The sequence below is a fragment of the Peromyscus leucopus genome, chromosome 2 (assembly GCF_004664715.2).
Source record: "Peromyscus leucopus breed LL Stock chromosome 2, UCI_PerLeu_2.1, whole genome shotgun sequence".
NCBI classification, from domain to species: Eukaryota; Metazoa; Chordata; class Mammalia; order Rodentia; family Cricetidae; genus Peromyscus; species Peromyscus leucopus.
Window position 1 is genome coordinate 147,038,806 of NC_051064.1, and position 23,126 is coordinate 147,061,931.

The following is a 23,126-nucleotide window of genomic DNA, read 5'->3' on the forward strand; positions in this document are numbered from 1 at the left end:
ACGTGTGCATGAGCATGCATATGTATGTGCATGTGCCCTCAGAGGCCAGATGGTGAAACTAGCTAGAGTTACAGGCGATTGCGAGCTGCCTGACATGGGAGCTAGAAATCCAACTTTAGTCCTCTATAATAGCAGCAAACTCTCTTAATCTCTAAGCCATCTCTCCAACCTCTAGACAAATATATTCTGTGTTCCTACTAAGTATCTGATGCTACAGATATAGAGGTTAGTAAGAAAAAGGTCCCATATGTGAGGGGTGAAGAGGTGGTAACCAGTAAACATGGTACACACTCTAACTTTGGTAGAGAGAAGTATTCTGAGGAATATAAACAAGGTAGGAGATAGATGAAGGACTGCCAGGGAGAAGAAAAGGAATGAGAGGAGTACTTTTCGGTAGGTGGTAGGGAAAGAGAATCAAAACTGACATCAGCCATGAGGTAGGAGAGGTTGCTTTCACTCCTAGAAGCACCTCTTATGACCTTTTACAGTATCCGACATTTTTCTCTCTTGACCTGTCACACAGTACTGATAAATACCAGTGTGGCTATCTGTCCATGGCTGCTTCTCCATAATTCTGAATTTCACAAGCACCCTACTGTCATTTACCACCCAAGCATCTGGCACATATCTCTCTTCCAGACAGAAACAGTCATGCTTAGAACAAAAGGACTCAAAAATTACTGTCTTTTAGATCAAGAACCGGCACATTATGGCCTATTGGCTAGATCCAGACACCTAACCACATAGTCAACAAAGTTTAAAGTACTAGTAAAGACTAGGAGTATACTTCAGTGGTAGAACACTTGCCTAGCACATACAAAGCCCCGTCTGGTTGCATCCCCAACACCAATTTTAAAGTGTTACTCTCTGGCTGTTTACAGGAAAATGATTTCCAATCCCGGCTCTACCTCAACAGTTCTCCATTTCAAAGGTGCTTGTTTAAGGGATCAGACATCACTTAGGTACTCTGGATGCAAATGATCAAGTCTCAATGCCTGCCCTGGTCAATCATTAATTCTGGAGGTGGACCAATCAAACTATGTTCTCCCCAAGACCTCTAGGATACTGTGACTCTGCCCTGGAGAACAACTGCTCTGAGTCCTGTGCATACAGACGACTGGGAAATGAACACAACCGATAAGGCCCACATTCTATTAGCCTTACATGTGCACGGAGGAACCAAGCAAGTGAGGAGACAGGATGGCTACAGGTTGTAATTCTCAAAAAATCAGTCATCTCTTTTGAGACAGGGTCTCACTATGTAACTCGGGCTGTCCTGGAACTCAGTATGTAGCCCAGGCTGGCCTGATACTTACTGAGATCAGTCTACCTCTGCCTCCTGAGTACTAGGATTAAGTGTGTGCCACCATGCCTGACTAGGGTGGGCTGGGGTAGGAATGGCACAGAAGCAGAGATTTGGAAGAGGTAAGCATGATAGGAAACAAGTTTCTGTCATGAGGACGTGTAACTGAGGAGGAATAAAAGGCCAGAGCTATCTGCACTGTGATACTGTCAAGACATGAATTCAGAGGAGGGCAAACCGCTACAATATGTAAAACCTTGTCAACAACACTAAAATTCAGGTTTGGAAGTACAATGGGAAGTCCATGAGGTCACTGAGAGGAAGTGACTTGGATCAAGAAGATGACTCTGGTTACTGCATGGGCAATGGATGACACAAGTCAGGCTACAAGGTGAGAAGCGACGGTGACAGTTTGGTATCTCTAAGATGACAATTTAGACAAAATCAAAGTCACTACCCTGAGTTTATGGGTAGGCAGTTTTTAACAATCAGAAACTTGGCTTCAAATGACAAGATATAATCAGCAAGCAATCAGAGAATGGGGGATATCCATATCCTAGGTGACACCTCACATCCTGTCAACATTTAAATGTGCCCCTCATCAGGAGAAGACAATCTCAGACGTATGTGTGCTCCCTAGGGGCCCAATAATTTCTTTAAAGCAACAGTTAAAAAACTTGTTTAGATTTATTTACTTTATTTTATGTATATGAATGTTTTGCCTGTCTGTTGGATTCCTAGAACTGGAATTGGGGTTATGGATGGTTGTGAGCCACCATGTGGATGTTGGGATTTGAACCTGGGTCCTTTCCAAGAGCAACAAGTGCTCTTAACCACAGAACCATTCTTGCCAGTCTTCACAACTCCCTCCACCCCCCTTTTTTTGAGAGACAGGTCCAGGAGATCTCCCTGTGTCAGTTTCCTCAGTGTTGAGATGACAGGAGTGGGCTCCCATGGCCAGCCTACGACCTTGTTTCTACTATCAAAATAGCTCCGCTTTTCTCTCGCTCTTCATCTCCCTCTTGGCACTGCTAGGGAAGCACTCCTCCTCACCTGAATCAAGTAGCAGCTTCCCAACTGGCCCACATGGTTCTGAGTTTGCCTGCCTACAATCCACCTTATACATCAGTCTTTCTCCACCTTCCTAATGTGACCCTTTATTCCAGTTCCTCACATTGTGGTGACTCCTACCTCCAACCATAAAATTACTCTGCTGCTATTTCATAACTGTATTTTGTTACTGTTGTGAATCATAATGTAAACATCTGATATTCAGGATATCTCATATGCAACCCCTGTGAAAAGGCCATTTGACCCCACAGGTTGAGAATCACTGCTCTATACTGTGACCACATTGAGCTTTCTAACAAGGCGGACCTAATAAAGGAATCTCCATGTTGACACTGGGTTAGTAGTTTCTCACACCATAGTCTGGTCCAGCTCAGCACCTCCAGTGTCCTTCCTTGTCTTTTGCCCACCACAACAGATATGGCTTTCTGACTATCCCCAGTAATTCACATTTCCCCAATCCTGACCTGGTCTCTTCCACTCTGAACCTTCTCTCCCTTGTTCTTTTTATTTTGGAAAATTCTTGGTTATACTGTGGGACCTGCCCTTGGCTTAAAGCTTTCTTCCTCCACAAACCTCATCTCCCATTAGTCTCTGGATGTGACTCTGCCCACACAACCATTACTGCATATATCATACTGCACTGGAATCACCTCTGTGTTCTAGGACACTAGTGAGTGGTCTTGGAAACTCCACTAGTTTCTCCCAGAGGAGAAGGGAAAGATATGAGACCTCGTACAGAACAAATCAAGCTTTACATCTCTCATAAAGCACAATATTTCATATTAAGAATTCATGCATATCAGTTGCATATGTTGTATTCTTTTTTTGTTTGTTTGTTTGTTTGTTTTTTGTTTTTTTGACACAAGGTTTCTCTGGATCTCACTCTGTAGACCAGGCTGGCCTCGAACTCATAGAGATCCGCCTGGCTCTGCCTCCCGAGTGCTGGGATTAAAGGCGTGCGCCACTGCCACCCGACCAGCATATGTTGTATTCTGATTTGTAACACACACTGTGTTATTTTCCAATTTGAAAAAATCTGCTAGGTCCAAATTCTTTTAAAGTCTTTTTTTTTTTTTTTTTTGAAATTGTTGTTTTTATGTGCATTGGTGTTTGGCTTGCATCTCTGTGTAAAGATGTCAGATCCACTGGAACTTCTGCTACAGACAGTTGTGAGCTGCCATATGGGTGCTGGGAAATGAACTCCAATCCTCTGGAAGAACAGCCAATGCTCTTAACTGCTGAGCCATCTCTCCAGCCCTTGACTCCATGCAAATTTTTAACAAGACCAATGGCCCATTAAAAAAAAAAAACAAAAATCAAAATCAAAATTCTGCTTTGTCCTATTTCATCTTTAGCAAACTAACAATAATCTGAGCGGAGAAAAGCAGAGGTTAAAGGGGAGAGAAAGGGTACATCACTTAAAAGAATTTCAAATCATGATATGTAATGAAGAAAAATGGAAAAGCTTAATGTTAAGTGAAATCAAAAAGTATTAATCTTACTCATATATGAAGAGATTTTATTTAAAGTTCCCATGTAAGACCGAATTATTTGTTTTCTTATCATTTTGTGGCACCAGAGACAGAACCCAGGGCTTTCTGTGATAGGTTAAGTGCTAGCATACCACTTAGCTATATCCTGTGGCTCCCAATTTTGTAAAATTGAAAAGGACATTAAATGCAAAAGCTTGAAAATAATGAAGTCCATACAAAAATATATATTAAAAAAAAAAGGTATTTGGCATACGACTATCTTTAGATGACAAGGCAGTCAATACGGGTCGGGAGCAGACTGGTTAGTTAGCACAGCCTTGTTTCACTTCCCTCCTCCACATAGGGATAAATCACACTTCAAAGAGCATTTCAACTTTTATTTAATGAGGACTTTATTTTCTTAACATTACAAACTAACTCTCCCTTTCTGAAAGGCAGGTCTTACACTCAATCTTCAAGCATTGTTTTAAGAAATTGAGAAGAAAACCACAGTTCATCAACAAGAAGATTCACAACTTCTTTTTACAGTAATAATAAGAAAAACAACACATTTCACAACCTAAAGTGGACCAAACTAAGTTTACCTAGAGCAGATTTTAAAATCTGGGGAAGATGATATCAACCAGTTATGAGAATTGTTGTAATGAATTTGTCTGTAACAATACAGCACACATGCTTGCTTTGCACTGAACCTAAGCCTCCTTCATCAAGGTACACAGACCACAGGAAGCGTCCCTCCTCTCAGGCTTCTGTGTAAACCATTAAGGCAAGTCAACAAAGGACCAATAAGGCACCAGGCACAGCAGCTGACCTTGGGAAGCCTGTGTAACTTCCTGTAATCTGATAGCATTTAAAAATTCAGGCATTAGTGTGTCAAAGTCAGTGCTTTGTTTTCAGTATCTTATACCTAAAGCACAAAAGGTCACTTCAAGTCACTTCAATGTAATAAACAACTTGCTGTACTAAAAGAATAAGAGCAAGAATTAAGGAAAGGCCCTTTGGTTTAAATTTATTAACCAGATTTTCTAACTGTCTATAGAGTTACATTCTGGTCTGGAAAATTCAGTCTCAGTAATGCCAGATCATTATATAATTTCCCAAGCATAAACACTTTTCCCCTTTTAATGATGACAACACCTAGGAATATTTTCACAATAAAATAATGCTTTAATGAAGGCAATTTTCTCTTTGGTCTTGTTTAATTTAAGCTGAGGGAGAGATACCACCATTAAAAAAAAAACAAAAAACAAAAACAAAAAACTGAGCCTGGTGACACACACCTCTAACTCCAGCAACTGGAGGAGCTGAGGCAGGAGGAGGACTGCAAGTTTGAAGCCAACATGGGCACATCAATGAGACTCTGTCTTAACAGAGCAATAAGGGCCCTTAAAAGCATGATGGCGCTATATACTTGTTCAGTGACTCAATCAAGCAATTTTGTGCAGACAGTTTTCTAAGGTAAACTCTGAAATGCATGAAAGGACATCGCTAGCAGTCAAACCTTAGTTCATTTCTTTCCTGGTCACCTAGAAAATTAAGGGCTTTTTTAGATGTCTGATCAGTAATATGAGGATACTTAGATTAGTAGGTGAAGAACAAAGCTAATTCTTTGGACTATCCCTGTGGGCATACCAGCACCTACATCTGTACATGATAATGTCACAGAACTCTTCATTCCAACGTCAACAGTAGGAAGTTAACTCGCTCTAGTACTTAGTAGTAAAGGGAGTATTTTATCTATAAATAAAAGTCAAACTATATGAATCAGAAATATGTTATTTCAAGTTTTTTTGGTAGAGTTGGAACCTAAGTAATTAGTACTTTTAATTTTAAAAAATGAAATTCTTGACAAAAAAACCCACCAAAGTCAGTATAATTATGTGTGAAAAGGAAAGACAACATAGATGCATTGAAGTGACTGACTTGAAGTAGCCTACCAAGAGTACATTCAAACCAAATGGCACAGATTGTCATCTCAAGGAAGTCAACACATAGCAAGTATCAATCACCCAAGTTGAATCTGCCATACAAACTTACACTGAAGACTAGAACTGTTCTAGCTACTATGAAAGCAAAAATATCTTCCCAAATTTCTTTTTTTAGGAAAAAAAAACTTGGAAGCAACTTTCTGTGCATTAAGACATTTTCTTGGAAGAGAGGGGATGGAAAAAAGCCCACTACAATGAAAACTAATGTGCTCTACTAAAGCATAGCACTCACACACAACCCAAAACGGGGAAAAAAAAAAAAAAAAATCAGTCCATAATCCCAGTCTAGGCCTCCTTGAGTGCTATGCTCTTGGCTGCAAGTTATCACGCCATGGGGAGACAGATGGTCGGCAGATGATTGGGTATGACTTAGGAATCTTCAACACTGTCTAGTCTGGTGATCTCTAGCTCTTCATGCTGACTCTTAGGAAAGCTTCTGACAAGTGCAAGAGATCGAGACGTTTATAGAAAGCCATTCTTTTCTTCCATTAAAATCCACTGTTTCTTTTTCTTTCTTTTTTATTTAAAGAGAGTTTTCCATTGAGGCAAATGCAGCCACAACATGGTGAAGTGAGGTATTGATAGTGACTGTTCATCAAGACTTATCTTTCCTTGCTTGAGTATCTGTGAGCATTACTACTGTTGACCAAAGAACAGGTTACTATATATTTATCTCGTCTCCAGACTCAACCACAGTTAAGTTTTATTATCTCATCAGCTAGTGGAAAAAGGCAACGAAGAGGTGAGTATCAGCCTTCCTCCCATGTCCCATCTCCTTCTCTCACCAGATGATCTTCTTAGAAACATAAAGATATTGCTCGAAGCACACGAAAGTTTTGTTGATATTTCTGTTGGCATAGTTTTAGTAAATATAGTTCATTCTGTGTGAAATAGTAAATTTCAAAATGCAAATCAAATAGAAACCCAGAGAATGCCAATTTAAAGATTTTAGAGTTATGACAAGTTTTGCATATATTCTGATACACAAAAATTACTGAGTCAGGGTCCAGCAATGGTGGCACATGCCTTTAATCCCAGCACATGGGAAGAAGGCAGAGGCAGATGGGTCTCTGTGAGTTTGAGGACAGCCTGGTCTACAGAGCAAATCCCAGGACAGCCAGGGCTACACACAGAAGCCCTGTCTTAGAGGAAAAAAAAAGATACTGAATCAGTTCCTTAAAAATATAGAATAAGATGATGACGTCTAAGATGCAAGACTGTGTAGGACAAAATGTCTGAAGATCTTGGGTCTGAGCTTGTAAAAGAGCCAACTATATTATATTTAATGGAAAGAATAGACATCAAGGTGTAATCTAAAGCTGTATCCACACAGTTGCATGTTATTTTAAGCCACTTTCTAATGTTTATAGAGAATAAGAGGCACTTATTCTATATATCAAGTTCCTCTTTTGAGTGTTTGTTTGCATAAACTAAGTGGCAGGTCTTTTGGGATATCAAATCAATTTCTAAGCACTATAAAAAAAATAACAAAACTTACACCAAAAAAGACAAACTAGTGTAAGTGCATTAATAATCTAGGCACCGTGGAGGAAAGTATCAGAAAAATATAGAGCCTAGATGTTTTATACCGAGTTTTAGAACCTGCCGACTGATAATACACAAGCAAAAAAGGGAGGTGTCAATACGTTTACCAGTGTTGTACATTTTAACAATAAAAACCAGTTAGTATTTGTAGGAACACAACATTAAAATCATGATGCACCAACACAATCCACGAGCTAACATTAACACTGCCTGTTTGCTTTGCTACAATTTCAAGTTTGTCCAGTAATTTACTTATACTGTGGTTTCTCGACCAGCTTTGAGATTGGGTGCTGAGAATTGTCTCCTCATCCTTGGAGGTGTCACAAACTGGCTACAGTGGTTGGGCCTGTCAGTCTGCTTTTGACAGCAACTGGCTGTACTGCCCTCTAACTGACCTCCAGTGTTAGAATTACAGTAAGACTGACGGTGTTGGTGAATATGACGCTTGGCCTGGAAAGTTTGCAGATCAGCGGTGGGGTGACCACTGTGGGAGTTTAATGATTCTGAGGAGGCAGTTGCCTGGCAGCGCATATTTTTCGGTTGGCCATTATTGAGAGAATTGCTTCTCCAACGTAGCTGAGGTGGTGGTTGTTGATTATTAATATGATGTTTGCTAACTTGGATATGATCTTGACTTCTTATACCCTGGGCCCCCCATGCTGACTGGGGATCTTTAGAAACCACTCTACCAACTTTTTCTTGGCTTTCTTCTTTATATCCTTTTCTTCCTTCTTCATCTTTTGGAATTCTCAGCTCAATAACCTCATCTTCTGTTATAATAATATGTGTCCCAGGACTCCAAGAATTTCTGTGTTTAGGATTGCTCTTAAAGGGAAAGCGGGGCTTCCGGTTCTCAGGAGGGATGAACCTATGGGGCACATTCTGCCGACGCAGCTGCTTTGTTATCTCCTGCTGTTGCAGGTTCTTAAAACGTATTTGCTCTTGCCTCATCCAACGCAGACGTCCACGTCTAAAAGCTGGATCACCATTCATTAGCTGGGAAACACGTTCTTCTTTGCCAAGTTCTCCACTTTCTCCTTTATTGACATCATTATCAGAGATGCTGTTAGCACCAGCACCAAGGAGCTCTTTTGTTTTATGATTTCCTTGGTTTTTCTGTTCCTGAGATCCAATCAATGGCAAGACTTTCTCCATTTTGAGCATTTTGTTTCTTAAGACTTTGATCTCTTCATCTTTCATATTATTTTGCTTTTTGACTTCTTGCAAAATATCTTCCAGCTTGTCTATGTGAACCTTGAGGTCATCTACATCTGTTCCACCTTTCCCAGTGGCCATCATATCTTCGATCTTCTCATCCCCTACTCCAACAGTGTCCCAGACATCCCTGGCCACTGCCCTCCAAGAGTCTCGCTCATTGGGGTCTTTCTTCCCATACATGGCACAAAGCTCTTTCATCTTAACAATGGCCAAGGCTTCAATCTCCTGCCGACTGTGCCTAAAATCATTGAGGGCAACCTCATAGCAAATCTCTTTAACAGCTTGAATTTTAAGATCTGAGATGGTGACCCACTTGGAATCTTTACTTAGGCGCCTTCTTTGAGGGATTTGATACATTTTAATTGGTTCTCGTTTCTTTCCACTGCTGGGAAGGCCACACTTTTTAACAATGGTTTGTAACTTGCTAGGAGGTAGCTTTTCTCTCAGAGAAGTAATCAGTTTCCAGCTCTCTTCACAGGACCTCTTGTCAGAATCGTCCCCGCTATCAGAATCCGCGTCCTTTGGAAAAACAAAATAAAAAAATGGCCCCCAAATAACCAAAATTAAAATGTAAAAAAGGAAAATCAAATTGAAGAAAAAGCAAGCAAAATGCCTTAACCAAATTTAAAAAACAAAACAAAATACTAGAAATTAAATAAAAACAAAAACAAAAACAAAACCTAGACAGGGAAGCCTACTAAGACTTATGCATATGTGGATTACTATTAATATATAAATGTGTGTGTAGTCCTGATCCAAATTTCTACTTCCTAAGGTAAATAAACCATACTTCTTGGAGGGCTGATAATCTCTCAATCTAGTCATATGAACTAGTGTGAGATAACCCTTCCGCCATGCCCAGAAAACAGGTAAAGCCCACGTCCCACACATGCTAACAACATGCAGCCACTTCCCCACATTTGCCTTGGTTATTGCTGTTGCTTCTTCCAGAATCTCTTCCCCAAGAGTGAGCACGGATGCCACACAAAGATGTGACGAGCAGGCAGATTAACAAAGGTTAGTAAAACTGCAGGATGCCAAGTTTGGTTTAGCTTTACTAAAATGAGCAACCCTAGAAAAAAGTTAGATAGAAAGTAGAGAAAGAAGCGAACAGAGATGATGTTAAAAGTGCTAAGAACTCCTTTTTGCAGAACATATAAGGTTCTTATCAACCAAATTCCCTTTCCTGTTGGATGGGAGGATTTTGAAACTGGTCTTTCTAGAAGCAGATACTAGACTTGCCATTTTCTTTTGCATAGTAAATTAATCCACTTCATTTGCACATTAAGGTTTGTTACTCTGAGAACAAAGCATTTAAAAAAAAAGGATAACAGGTTATCTATTTTTTATACAATGAAACCAATAATAACCTCCCTCTAAAACTAACTAAGTGAGGTACAGTCTTTCATTAAAGATAATTTTAAAATTCCTAAGTAATAGTGTATTTTAAACCTGTTTCCTTGGGAGAGTATGGCTGGGCCTTGTACCTGCTAGGCAAGAACTCTACAACTCTAGAATAACAGGGTGTTCCCGAAGCTAGGCTGGGGAGCCTACACCTAGAGTCTTAGCACATGGGAGTCTGAGACTGGATGATTGCTACAAGTCCCAGGACAACCTGGGTTTAGTGTAAGATTGTCCCCCAACAAAAACCAACCAACAAAATTCTACAGACAAAACAATTCATGTTTTCGACTTAGAAAACCCATGTGATTTACATCCACTTGGGGACTATTACTTTTAAGTGACAATGCTGCCAATAAACACAAAGAATAGAGTCTGCACATATAAAATGGATGCACTTCAACTGTCTTTTCAGTCATCTGAGCTGCAGCATTATTTCTTTTCAAAAGCAAGGAAAAAATTAAACTTAGGCTTAAAATAGTGAACTGGCTTTACAACAGTTTCACGTATGTCCGTGTACCATACGCATGCCTGGTGCCCAATGAGGCCATTTGGACTAAACTGGGTGGCTACGAGACCCCAGAATCTGCCTGGCTCTCCTCCCCCAGTTTAGCTAGATCCATGCCTCAATGCCTGGGTTTTACATGTGTGTTGGGGATCCACACACAAGAAGCCCTCGGGCTTGCACAGCAAATATTTTACTCATTGTGCCATCCTCTTGTCCCCTCCTCTCTTGTTTAGTTTAAAAAAGCAGAGTGGTGGGAGTTTTCAGTATATTTTAGTGACAGAGTGCTTTCCTAACATGGGCAAGGCCCCAGGCTCAATCCCCAGCACCACAAATGAGAAAAGCAGAAGGCTAATCGTGTGTGTGTGTGTGTGTGTGTGTGTGTGTGTGTGTGTGTGTGTGTTTTACATGTGTGAAGGTCCAAGGTGAATTCTCTGAGCTCATGAGTTCAGCTAGGCTGGCCAGCCAGTGAGCCTTAGAAACAGAACTACCTGTCTCTGCCCCTCTCTAGGCTAGGGTCTGAACTCAGGTCTTTACGCTTGTGCAAAAGTACTTTACTGAGGGAGCCATCTTCCAACCTCAAGACATCAATAGAGAAGAGTAAAAAGCATGTCTGGCTTGAGTGCTTTCCCCCAAATATATATATATAAACTCAGTTTGGGTTTGGTTTTTTTTGGCGGGGGATGTGGGGGGGGAGGTGTGTGGGGGAGTGTTTCAAGACAGGGTTTCTCTGTGTAGTTTCAGTGCCTGTTCTGGATCTCGCTCTGTAAACCAGGCTGGCTTCGAACTCACAGAGATCTGCCTGGCTCTGCCTCCCAAGGGCTGGGATTAAAGGTGCGTGCCGCATGGCTTAAACTCAGTTTTATAGAACACAAATTGCCTTTGATCTTCCACAGAACTATCACTTTTTTCTTTTATAATTGCTTAGGGATAAAGTAAATATTACTGAATTTAGGAAAGGACAACTATTCTAATCATTACTTAAGTGTCAGACTTGAGAAATAAAAAATACCTTTAAACTCTAAAATGAAATATAAAAGTCTATATAAATTCAAAAAATTAAAATCAAGCAGTCATAATTTTCCTGTCACTAAATGACTCATCCACTTTCATTATATATTATATATTTCAAGTGCATAGTTGGCCTGCTGAAAAGTCCACAAGTGAATATATGCAAATGAGAGAGAAAAGAGACAGGAAAGGGGTGAAAGTGCAAGGAAGAAAGACACACAGGTGTCTACAGAGCACTGACTGTAAGGGAATGCTCAAACAAGAGTGAGTGAATTTGGGGAGCTGGCATTACAGAAATTCATGAATTCCAATTTTAGAAGCTTAAGAAATATATTTGCATGCATGTACATGTATTGTGTGCATTTGAGAGGCTGCTCATGCCATGGTGCATGTGTGGATGTCAGAGAACAATGGCAGGAATCAATTTTCTCCTTCTACCATGTGGGTTCCAGAGATGAAATTCAGCTCACTAGGTTTGATGGCAAGCACCTTTACCCACTGAGCCATCCTGTGGACTCTGAATTCCAATTTTTAATGTCACTATATTAAAAATTATAGTACTAAATATTTGATGTACTTTTAAATGTATTTCAAATGTATTTGAAAGTACAGATACTTTCCTGTAACATTGATATTATCTTGTTCCAAACACTTAATTTATTCTTCCAATCCATTGTTATTCAAAAATAATTTATGAGTATTTTAATAAATATTTAGTGAAAACAGTAATTACTTCATATCCTCTGAATCTTTCTAAGGCCCAATACAGAATTATAAAAACCACATTTTCTACCAGTATCGTTAAATAATCTTTAGGCTGAAAGTGTTGGATATCAGTTCCTCTGAAGGTCAAGAAACTTCAATAGATGACAGCTAGACTTTTGAATGGAAAGCAACTTCCTTGCTATTAGGAAGCTTCTTACTATTCTAGCTTACCGTTAGAATAAACAGAACAAATGACAGCTAGAACCTCATTATTTGCAGACTATGGCTGTCCCCCGAAAACCAACATTAAATATGTCTTAAAGACAATTTACTTTCTCTTTATTAGTGTTTCTTTCTCCTTTCCTCCCTGCCTTCCTTTCTTTCCTCAGGACTGAACCCAGAGCCTTTGTAGGCTAGGTAACCCCTGTCCCCTCTGAACTACGGTTATCTGTAGGCGGTGTCTTGCTGAGCTATGCAAACTTTACTATAAACTCATGCTCCTCTTGCCTCAGCCTTGGAGTAACTGGATTTCAGTTGTGCAACACCATGTTGGGCTCCATCAGGATTTTTATGTCAAGGCATGAAACAATCATCAACTTTTGGCGATGGAGAGCAGGAGACACAGTTATTATTTAATGCCTACTTACTCAAGTGTGTTCCCAAGGCCACCGGCATCATTATCACCTGGGAACTTCTGAGAAACTCAGAATTGCAGATCCCACCCATAGACCTCAATCACTACCTATATTTTAAAAGGATTTCCAGTGATTGAGAGGCACTGACGTAAGTTAGAAGACTCAAGTTTAAGGTTTAGATACTGATTTAGCAGGTATGTAAGGCCACTACTGAAGCAAATTTTTAAAATGTATGTATGTACAACAACATTGTTTTCAGCCTTAACTATAAACTAAGGGCAATGCTATATATTTCATTTACATACACATCTACCAAACAGAGCTGGTACAAGGATCAAGCAAAATGATAGATGTTAAAGCTCTTTGTAAATTACAAAGCAACATACATTCAAATATGAGACACTACTGTTAATAAATAGTGCTTAATTACACCTTTCCTCTTTGATGTCTCACAGACCATCAGAGGAATGTTATTAGGTTATACTACATAATTATGATAAAAGACTCCTTCATGTGTCACAAACTTTTCAAGCCCTAACCATTAAAACCAAAGCCAGGTAAGCTACTTAGAGATACTTTCCCTGTAACATTGATATTATCTTGTTCCAAACACTTAATTTATTCTTCCAATCCATATTCTTGAGGGCTTCACTATAATTTTAAAGATAATAATTTAGCTGGTTTAACCCACTGCCAAGAACCAAGTGCTCTGATAAAGGCTGCTTTTACTTAATATCTTGGTTTTCACAGACCACAATGCAATAGTTCTCCAACAGAACAGAGTGTAGTATAAGGCTGTAACTTATATGCTGTATTTTGTTAAGGGAAGAATCCAGGATCCTTCTCCCTGATTTCTCATTAGTGCCCCCTTGTTGTAGCTCTGGAAGTCCTGGAATTCACTAAGACAAGGCTGGCCATGAATTTAAGAGATCCTCCTGCCTCAGCCTCTCAAGTGCTGGGATTAAAGGCATGTACCACAACATCCAGCATTATGGAACTTCTTACTATCAGGGCTTTATGGCTGGCTTTAATATTAAAATCTAAGAAGAATTTATTCATAAGACATTTTTATAAAACCTGGGAAACCAATTATCATCATAAAATCCTAACCCATTATAGCTAGCATGGTCAATGACTTTCCAACTGCTTATCCAAAACCTTTCTCAACCCAGAGTCAGGAGCGTCTCTCTCCTGTCTGAGATGGGTGTGCAGCTCCCCACTACACTATTACCACAAAAGCCACTGAGAACCTTACTGAGAATTCAGACTCCATGCAGGGGAACAGAAAAGGATTAAAACATGCAATTGTGCAGCAACACTTTTAGACACAGTTTAACTTGAAAAACAAACAACAAAACAAACAAACAAACAAAAAAAAAAAACCCAATCTGCCCAGCACAAGAACAGTCCCCATGTCAGCCTAAGAGTAGAGAATTAGTACTATCAAGTGGCCAGAAACAAAACCAAGGCAAACTCCCACCAAATTCAATATTCAGTTATTATCATTCAAAAGACCACTGATGGAACATACTCAAAAAGCACTACCAAAGGGCAAAGGTATCATAAAAGCTCTCATTATTTCTTCAAAAAGCTCTTGACTGTGACAGATCTAATTTTAAGAAATAAAAGGTACAAAATAGTACCTCTATAGATGTTTTCCCAGACTAAGGTTGCCAGAAGATATATGATAGTTCATTGAGCAATGACAGTGAATGGGTGGTACCAATGAGAGCCTGCTAGCAGGTGTGAGAGCAAATGCCCTTCCCAATAGCTGCAGATTCAGGACAGACTCCTACCAGTCTCTGCTGCTCCAAAAGAAGATCAGCTTCCTCCTTCTCCTTTTTGTATAGGATCTCCATTTCCTGTAGCCTAGAAGAAAAACAAACAGAAACAAAATACCAAAAGAGTAAGTTGTGAAATCACCAAGCTGTTGTAAAAGCACACAAGTTTCGAAGCATCACGCAGGCTGCCTAACACTCATGGATTACCTTTTTTCCATCTCCTGTTTCATATCAATTCCTTGTTTTTCTAGAAGCTCTCTCTGTGCAAATGTCCAGTCCACAGGCTCAGAGGGGGTCTCAGCAGAGGGAGTCTTCTCCCGCTCAGCTCGTGCTTGTTCAGGGTGATTGAAACGAAAAACGTGGTTTTTACCCATGATAATACGGTTCCCTAGAACAAAACAGAAATGGGGAAAAGAATTTGTTTTGCAGTGCTGTGAGTCAAATCCAGGCCCTGTATATGTCAGCTCTAGCACTCAGCTACAGCCCCAGTTCCAAGGAATTAATTTTTAATGAATAGGATCTGTTTTTTCAAATGTCTTACCAGGCAAGGTGGTGTATGCCTACAATCCTAGCACTCAGGAGGCCAAGGCAAGAGGTTTACAACTTTGAGGCCATCCCAAGCTACACAGTGAAAACCTATCTAAAAAAATGAAATATAATTTGACTCTCGTAATATAAGAAGACAGATACTCGGCTGGGTGTGATGGTCCACCCATTTTATCCCAGCACTCAGGAAGCATAGATTGGAAAATCTCTGTGAGGACAGCATGGTCTACACAGTGAATTCCAGGCCAACCAGGGCTACTTAGTGAGACCCTGTCTCAACAACAACAAAAACAAACAACAAGCAAACAACAACAAAAGCAAGATTTGTAGTTTTACAAAAACATGAATTCCAGGGTAACTTTTGCCTTTAAATAAAGAGCCGAAGTCTGAGTTGCCCCCACAAGTCATATGTACATTGCTGAAGACTTGAGACCTCTCAGCCTCACCTGAGCGCAGCTGGACAGGCTGGGCCACCCTCTTGCCATTCACATAGGTCTCTGAGCGCTCACAAGGCTCTAGAGTCACGATAACTAGGAAGAATACAGACTGATGTTATTATCGTAAACTATTGCAATCAAACAATAAAAAGTAGTTCACCGTCAGGACTCACGGGAACTAGAATAGACCCTTGCAACCAACAACTAAAGTGTTTATTAGGCAGTTTTTTTGTTTGTTTGTGTGGGGTTTGGCTGTTTTTGTTTGTTTCAAGATACCAGAACTAATTTCAGTATAGGAAGCTTATTGGGAGCTGTGGCTTGGATAAAAACATTTAACTAAATTTCATAAGCCTTAAAAGAAGATAGAAAATATTAATTCTGACAAAATACAATACAGCAGAAATCTTAAGTATGACACACAAATAAAAGCTAACATTCTGGTGGAGAGTGAAGAAGGTAGCGACCAGCACAAAACAGCCATTAGCCAGCTGCTGTCCAGTTAATCAACTGGGCTGTGGTGGGGACTCACACAAGATTGACTTTTTCTTCCCTTTAAGATAAACATGAATTCTACTGGGATAATATTAAAGGTTTTTCAATTCTCCCATTTTCTAGAATAGTTACTTTTCTCTTACTTTTCTATTGAATAGTTAACATTCAAGACCAAACCAATTGCCTACATCCTGCTCAGTTCTTGGCAGTAACAAAAGGGCTCCTTTTGTTCATGCTGTTTTCATGTTAAGTAGCTATGTCTATCCTTGCATTTATAAACATCCCAGGTTTCTTTGTTTTTCAATATTTTATTGACAAAAAAAATTCCACTAACAGAGATAGGGACTCCCAAGCCTGAAGGATTTAGAATACGCAGAGGAAAAAGGTGCTTGAGAAATGAAAACACAAAACCCTCACCTTCCCCAGAGTTGTTTCTCTCACTCCGAAAGATACAATGCTCTTCTTTAATGTGAGCCCCACTCAGCACTATGTCCTGGCGCCGCTCAGCATCTGCTTGGCCAACCCTGAACACAAGGGAGAATGTTTCCCAGGGAAATTCAGACACAAAAAGCACTTATAAACAATGAACTGCTTTCTCCCAAATAACATCCTTTGATATATATAAAAATGCACTACTTTATATCAGACACTTTCAACTACAAATTCTATTCTCAAGTATGATGAACCTTCTTACGTGATCAACACACTGATGTAATTTACACACCATAACAAAACAGGGCAAACCAAGTTCTCTAATGAGCCCATCTGTGCTATTATAGGGCAATTTTCATTCAGGTTCTTCTAGAGATAGTTATGTGCTAACTAGTTCCACTTACAACTTGAAGGTAAGTTCATAATCATTCCAGAAAGGAGAAATAGCAAATTATTATAGTTTTTTGGACATTTCCCTTTAGTTATCAATTATCTAGAAGAAAAGAAAATATTAAATATGACTCAAACTGGAAGCAAATATACCTTGTAATCCCATCTTTGATATAATAAAGCAGACACTCCGACATTAGTGGGTCTTCATTGAGGTTAACAAGATGTGGAGTCTGAAAAAGGTTATAGATGATCAGTTTGGGGCAAAAAACCATGAGAGAGTGGCAGCAATGGGAAATCTAAAAGCTTCTCAGATTCCCCAGAGCACCTGAAGGGGGAAGGATCAGTAAAAGTCCCAGGTGTAATTCTGTAATTAATAAAAGAAGCATGCAGGCGAATGGATGAAACTAGAAAACATCATCTTGAGTGAGGAAACCCAGACCCAGAAGGACAAACATGGTATGTACTCACTCATAAGTGGATACTAGATATAAAGCAAAGAACAATCAAACTGCAACCCACAGAACCAGGGAGGCTATATAGCAGGGGAGACCCTAGGATGACTGTGGCTTATAAGTTTTGGCTTTACTCAATCACCGGGCAAGCCTCAGTGAAACATTTCACTATTAGGATAAGAATTTGTACTGTATCAAGCTGATAATAGAAAAAAATAAATAAATAAAAATGAAAAAAATAAAATAAAATAAAAGAAGCATGCTCTACAGGCCTTCTCAAATTAGACTAACACATCATGTTCAAGAACATGAGTTCTGCTGGGCATGGTGTCACACACCTTTAATCCTAGCACTCTGAAGAAAGAGACAGGTGAATTCTCAAGGCTGGCCTGATCTACACAGAGTTTGAGGCCAGTCAGGACTACATAGTGAGACCCTGTTTCAAAAAATAAAATAAAAATGGGGCCGGAGACATAGCTCAGTAGATAAGACAAATGTTTGTTCCTCCACAGAACTCAGGTTGGATCCCAAGTGCCGACTTGGGTGCTCACAAGCATCTGCAACACCTGTGCCAGTGGATCTAATGATCTCTTTTGGCCCATGGACACCAGGCATGCACTTGGCACTCAGAACATATACAAGCAAAACAGACACATAAAATAAAATAAAAAAAGAACATGAACTCTAAAATTTAACAAACTCACTTTTCTGTTTTTAAGTTAAGTATGTGTATATATGACAGAGAGAGAAAGAGAATATTAATATAGGAGGGGGACATAAGAGGGCATCAGATCCTCTAGAGCAGGGGTTCTCAACCTTCTTAATGCTACAATCCTTTCATACAGCTCATGTTGTAGTGACCTCCAAACATAAAACTATTTTCATTGCTATTTATACTATAATTTTGCTACTATTATGATTCATAATGTAAACATCCGTGTTTTCCGATGGTCTGAGGTGACCCCTGAAAAGGGTCAGTCAACCTCCCCAAGGGTGGAGACTTTGAGAATCACTGCCTAGTTACAGGCAGTTGTGAGCTGCTCAGCATGTGTGCAGGAACCAAACTAGGGTCCTCTGAAGAAGAGAAGGTGTTCATAGTCACTGAGCCATCTCTAACACCAAGTTATTTGTGTTTTTTAACAAACATTTGTTTTGCATGTGTGTATATATGTGTGCTGTAAGTGTGTGCATACACATGTGTCACAAAAGGCACATGGGAATCAGAGGACAACTTGAGGAAAGTTGTTCTATCCTTCTATCTTGTAGGTTCTGGGTTTCAAACTCAGGTTGTCTGACTCAGTGGCAAGCACCTTTACTTGAGCCAAGGCCCAGACAAGGGCAAAGCAACATGAACACAAAGACAAAATTTTTGGATAAGTTAAATACAATTTTTGTAAATACCTAGATTAAAAGTTTTAAAACAGCTGGGTGATGGTGGTGCACACCTTTATTCTCAGCACTTGGGAGGCAGAGGCAGGTGAATCTCTGAGTTCCAGGCTAGCCTGGTCTACAGAGTGAGTCTCAGGACAGACAAGGATACATGGAGAAACCCTGTCTCAAAAGAAACCAAAATTCTTAAAACGGATTTTTTATTAAAACACTAATACCCTTGAAGTTCCCCCACTATAATTTTCATGTCCCTAGCTATTGTCTTTACTAGTATTTACCTTACCAAAAAAACGATAGTTATTAACAGCCAACATCATAAACATCTTCTAAAAGTATTCTTTATCTAATACTAGTATTTCTAAAATCTTAAAAACTTTTCTTGGTGAAAAGCCTTCACTGGAATCCAAAAATAAGTCACATGGTCTCAGGGTCAACATCTACTCAAGACAGTGCCAGCAAATATGGAAGAATGGAAGAAAGGTCAGCTGAGTGGTAAGGAAAAGGGACTGCCAAGTGCCAAGGATGGTCTAAAAGGAATGACAGAGATGTCTGCATCTTCATCAGCTTCTACTTTTCTGATGGAAGAACTGGGCGGCTTTGAAAAAGTCAAAGCCCTCAATGGGCAGCATTCTTTTTGTTTGTCTGTCTGTTTTTGTGAGACAAGGTTTCTCTGGGTAACCCTGGCTGTCTTGAAACTTTCTCTGTAGACCAGGCTAGCCTTAGAGATCAGCCTGCCTCTGCTTCCCCAGTGCTGGGATCAAAGTTGTGTGCTACCACTGCCCAGCTAATGGGCAGTATTTTTTTTTTTAAAGTCTCATTAGGGAACTAAGAAAAGAGAGTCTTAGGCTGAAGAGAAGGCTCAGTGGTTAAGAACACTGACTGCTCTTCTAGAAGACCTGGGTTCAAGTGTAACACCATGGCAGCTCACAAGTGTCTGTAACTCCAGGATCTAACACCTTCACACAGACATACACGCATGCAAAACACGAATGCACAGCCAGGTGGTGGTGGTGCACACCTTTAATCCCAGCACTCAGGAGGCAGAGGCAGGCGGATCTCTGTGAGTTCGAGGCCAGCCTGGGCTACAAAGTGAGTTCCAGGAAAGGTGCAAAGCTACACAGGGAAACCCTGTCTCGAAAAACCAACCAACCAAACAAACAAACAAAAAAAAAAAAACCCAACAACAACAATTAATTATGAAAAAAAAAAAAAAAAAGAAAGAAAGAAAAGGGAGTTTGAGCAACATTCTATATGTGGTCTACAGTGTTTCTTTCCATTTCCTGAGAAAGTCTAGAAATTTAAAGCAAGAAAAAAATCTTTGAAAGTAGAGAGTTCAGCCTGTAATTTTATGCTGCTTATATTACAATTGTTTGGGTTATTTTAAATTCTTATAAATATCACATTTTTACTTATTTTATGTTATCTGATATTTTCTTTGTGTGTCGCTGGCTGTCCTGAAACTCACTATGTAGACTAGGCTAGTCTTGAACTCAGAGATCTACCTGACTCTGCCTCCGAAGTGCTGTGATTAAGCGTATGTGCCACCACACCTGGTTAAATACCAAATCACTTTTGTAAGTTTTATTGTTTGTTTGCTTTTTCCCGGTGCTAAAGATAGAACCCAGATCTATATGTAGTAGAAAAATGTTCTATTAGTGAGTTACAATTCTTAATACACACACACACACACACACACACACACACACACATAACCTCATGCAAACTTCTTAAGGGTTGTGGCTGTAGCACAGTTGGTAGAGGGCTTGCTTTGCAGGCAATTAGCCCTGGGTTTGATCTCTACTACCATATATATGAGGGAAGGGTGCCACACACCTACAGTCCCATTGTTTAAGAGTTGGAGTCAGGGGGATCAGAAGTTCAAGGTTATCATCTGCTACATAGTGAGTGTTAATCCACCTGGGATATATGAGATCCTCTCAAAAAAAAAGAAAAACTTTTAGAAGTATGCAAAAGCATAATCTAAACTCTATCAAAACTGTAACTGCTAAAATCTCTTCAATGTAGGTAATATGTATGAATAAATACATCATTAAGGTAAAAATGACTCAACTTCACATAAACATGTAATTGTTGATGTTCTATATATCTCTAAATCTTTAAATCAACTTTTTTTTTTTTTTTGGCTTTTTCAAGACAGGGTTTCTCTGTGTAGATCTTGCTGTCTTGGAACTCACTCTGTAGACTAGGTTGGCCTTCAACTCACAGAGATCCTCCTGCCTCTGCCTTCCATGTGCTGGCAAGTGATGGGACTAAAGGTGTGCACCACCATGCCTGGCTTAATTTCTTCTTTTTATAAAAGATTGATTTTCATTTGTTTGTGTGCGGGGGAGGGGAGAGGTACCCACAAGGTCAGAACAGGGCTTTGGATTCCTTAGAGCTGGAGTTACAGGCAGTTTTTAGCCTCCCAACTTGGGTGCCAGAAACCAAAGTAGGGTCCTCTGGAAAAATAGCAAGTGCTCTTAACTGCTGAGCCTTCTCTCCAGCCCTTTTCTTCTTGTGTATGATTCAGGTTGGTTCTGAATTTATTATAAAGCAGATGATGGACTCTGATCTTCCTGCATTCCCCTCCTAAGTGCTGTGATTGTAGGTGTGTGCCATTATACCTAGCTAAATCAATGTTTTCTGTTGAAAATAACATATAAGTAAGCAAAAGAATCCTCACAAAAAATCATAAAAACACCGGTTCACATCAAGTAAAAATGCCAACTCAAAACTCCTTGATCTCGTATTTTAACCCAGAACACAATCTATGCACATAGATACTTGTTAATAATACAGTAGTAGGCCATATACATGGTAGGGTATCACAGAGATATACTCAGAACCTTGAAGGGAGTTATCAGTGGTGACACATATGCTTGGTACATTATTAATGCATGCTCTACGGTTGTCATATAAAAAAGCACACAAAACAATTATTTAATAAGGTATTCTAGTATCCAATACTAAGAAGCAACTCAAGTCAAAAAGAACACACAAGACATGCTATCAGTCCAATTAACTAAAAGGTCCCTAACTATTCTACAACTATGGTTACATTAGTAGGAAAGTGGCTAATCTAATCACTTCTTTAAAAAAAAAAAAAAAAAAAGCATGCTGAAAAGGGAGCAGAGGCATCTAGAGGTAAGGACTGAAACTGCTTACTAACAGAAGTAGTTGTAATAGAAATCATGGGGCAGTACTGTTGCTCACCAACTTCAACAGCTGGAAATGGTTCCCAGACGCTGCAGAGCAGAGCTGATGACTACTGCCCCACCTCTTAAACACTAGGATTATAGGCATGTGGCACCCTTCCCAACCTTTGCATGGTACTAAAGAGAGATCAAGCCCAGGGCTAACTGCAAGCTGGGCAAGCACCTGACACAAAAAGGAACATAACTAAAGCAACTGGTGCTCCAGCGAGGTCAGGCAGGTAAGAGGAGCAGCAGAAAGATGCTGAAATAGACTCATTGCCCGGATTTATCTTTTGTAAACACTATAATCATTTTACAACTAGGTTGCCCTTTCACTGTAAGATGAAAGCAGAAATATCTGAAGTTAAGCTAAGGATCTAGATAAAAACAGCTCTATCAGAAAGACATGAAGAGGTTTATAAAGAAAATGTTTTGTTTGCTTGAGTTTTATAACATGGCTTCCTACCTTTTTAGGTGAGAAAACACCAAGTGTTCCTCCATCCTCCCGTATGGCAACTCCCATCTCAGCCAACAAAGCTTCTCTAGAAAAAAAAGAAACCAAAACAAACCCCCGAGTAAATCAGAATACCAATACCAAAACGTCAATTCAGTTAGTTTCCAAAGAACTAGGAAACCAGATGGACAAAGCAAAACAGTTGGCAAGGGAGACACAGAACGATATGTTCATCACTAATGAGAACTTATTTTTAAGAAGAGAAACAATGTTCAAATTAAGTGAAAGAATATTCCCATGCTAAAGTTCTGTTCATCCAGGTAAGAATTTTGCAAGGTTATATTCCTTGAGTTGCATCCAACTTCACAAAAACAATTTCCCCAGAATCTAAGAAAGCAATCAAAGTAACTTACAGGTTGGCACTCTGGTTTTAACACAGTGCAGCACAGATTTAATACAGGAGTGAGTGGAAAGGCAGGGGCTTAGGTATATGAAATACTGTCTGTAAATGTGATTTTTCTCAAATGTTATGTTCCCATCCCCCTTCTTCCCCATTTTGGTAGAGTAATTCTAGGAAGGTTTTTGGTTTTCTTTTCATTTTTGTTTGTTTTTTGTCTGGTATGTGTGTGTGTACATGTGTGTGCCTAATGTTGTGGGGAACTTCGTGGACTTGATTCTCTT

At 39.6% G+C, this 23,126-nt stretch overlaps 1 protein-coding gene across 11 annotated transcripts in view; it reads right to left on the minus strand.

Moving 5' to 3' along the window:
- The window catches only part of Kif1b (kinesin family member 1B), a 140,726-nt gene that overhangs the window by 58,450 nt on the left and 59,150 nt on the right, over positions 1 to 23,126 (minus strand). For 10 of the 11 annotated variants that reach the window (XM_028893597.2, XM_028893595.2, XM_028893592.2 and 7 more), the window contains 6 exons: positions 22,458 to 22,533; positions 17,107 to 17,186; positions 16,549 to 16,655; positions 15,649 to 15,732; positions 14,864 to 15,044; positions 14,672 to 14,744 (listed from right to left, as the gene is read on the minus strand). In XM_028893597.2, coding sequence (XP_028749430.1) covers positions 14,672 to 14,744; positions 14,864 to 15,044; positions 15,649 to 15,732; positions 16,549 to 16,655; positions 17,107 to 17,186; positions 22,458 to 22,533 — 601 coding nt within the window. Of the gene's footprint in view, positions 1 to 7,007; positions 9,138 to 14,671; positions 14,745 to 14,863; positions 15,045 to 15,648; positions 15,733 to 16,548; positions 16,656 to 17,106; positions 17,187 to 22,457; positions 22,534 to 23,126 lie in introns of those variants that run through there. The other variant, XM_028893598.2, reaches the window with a different exon arrangement.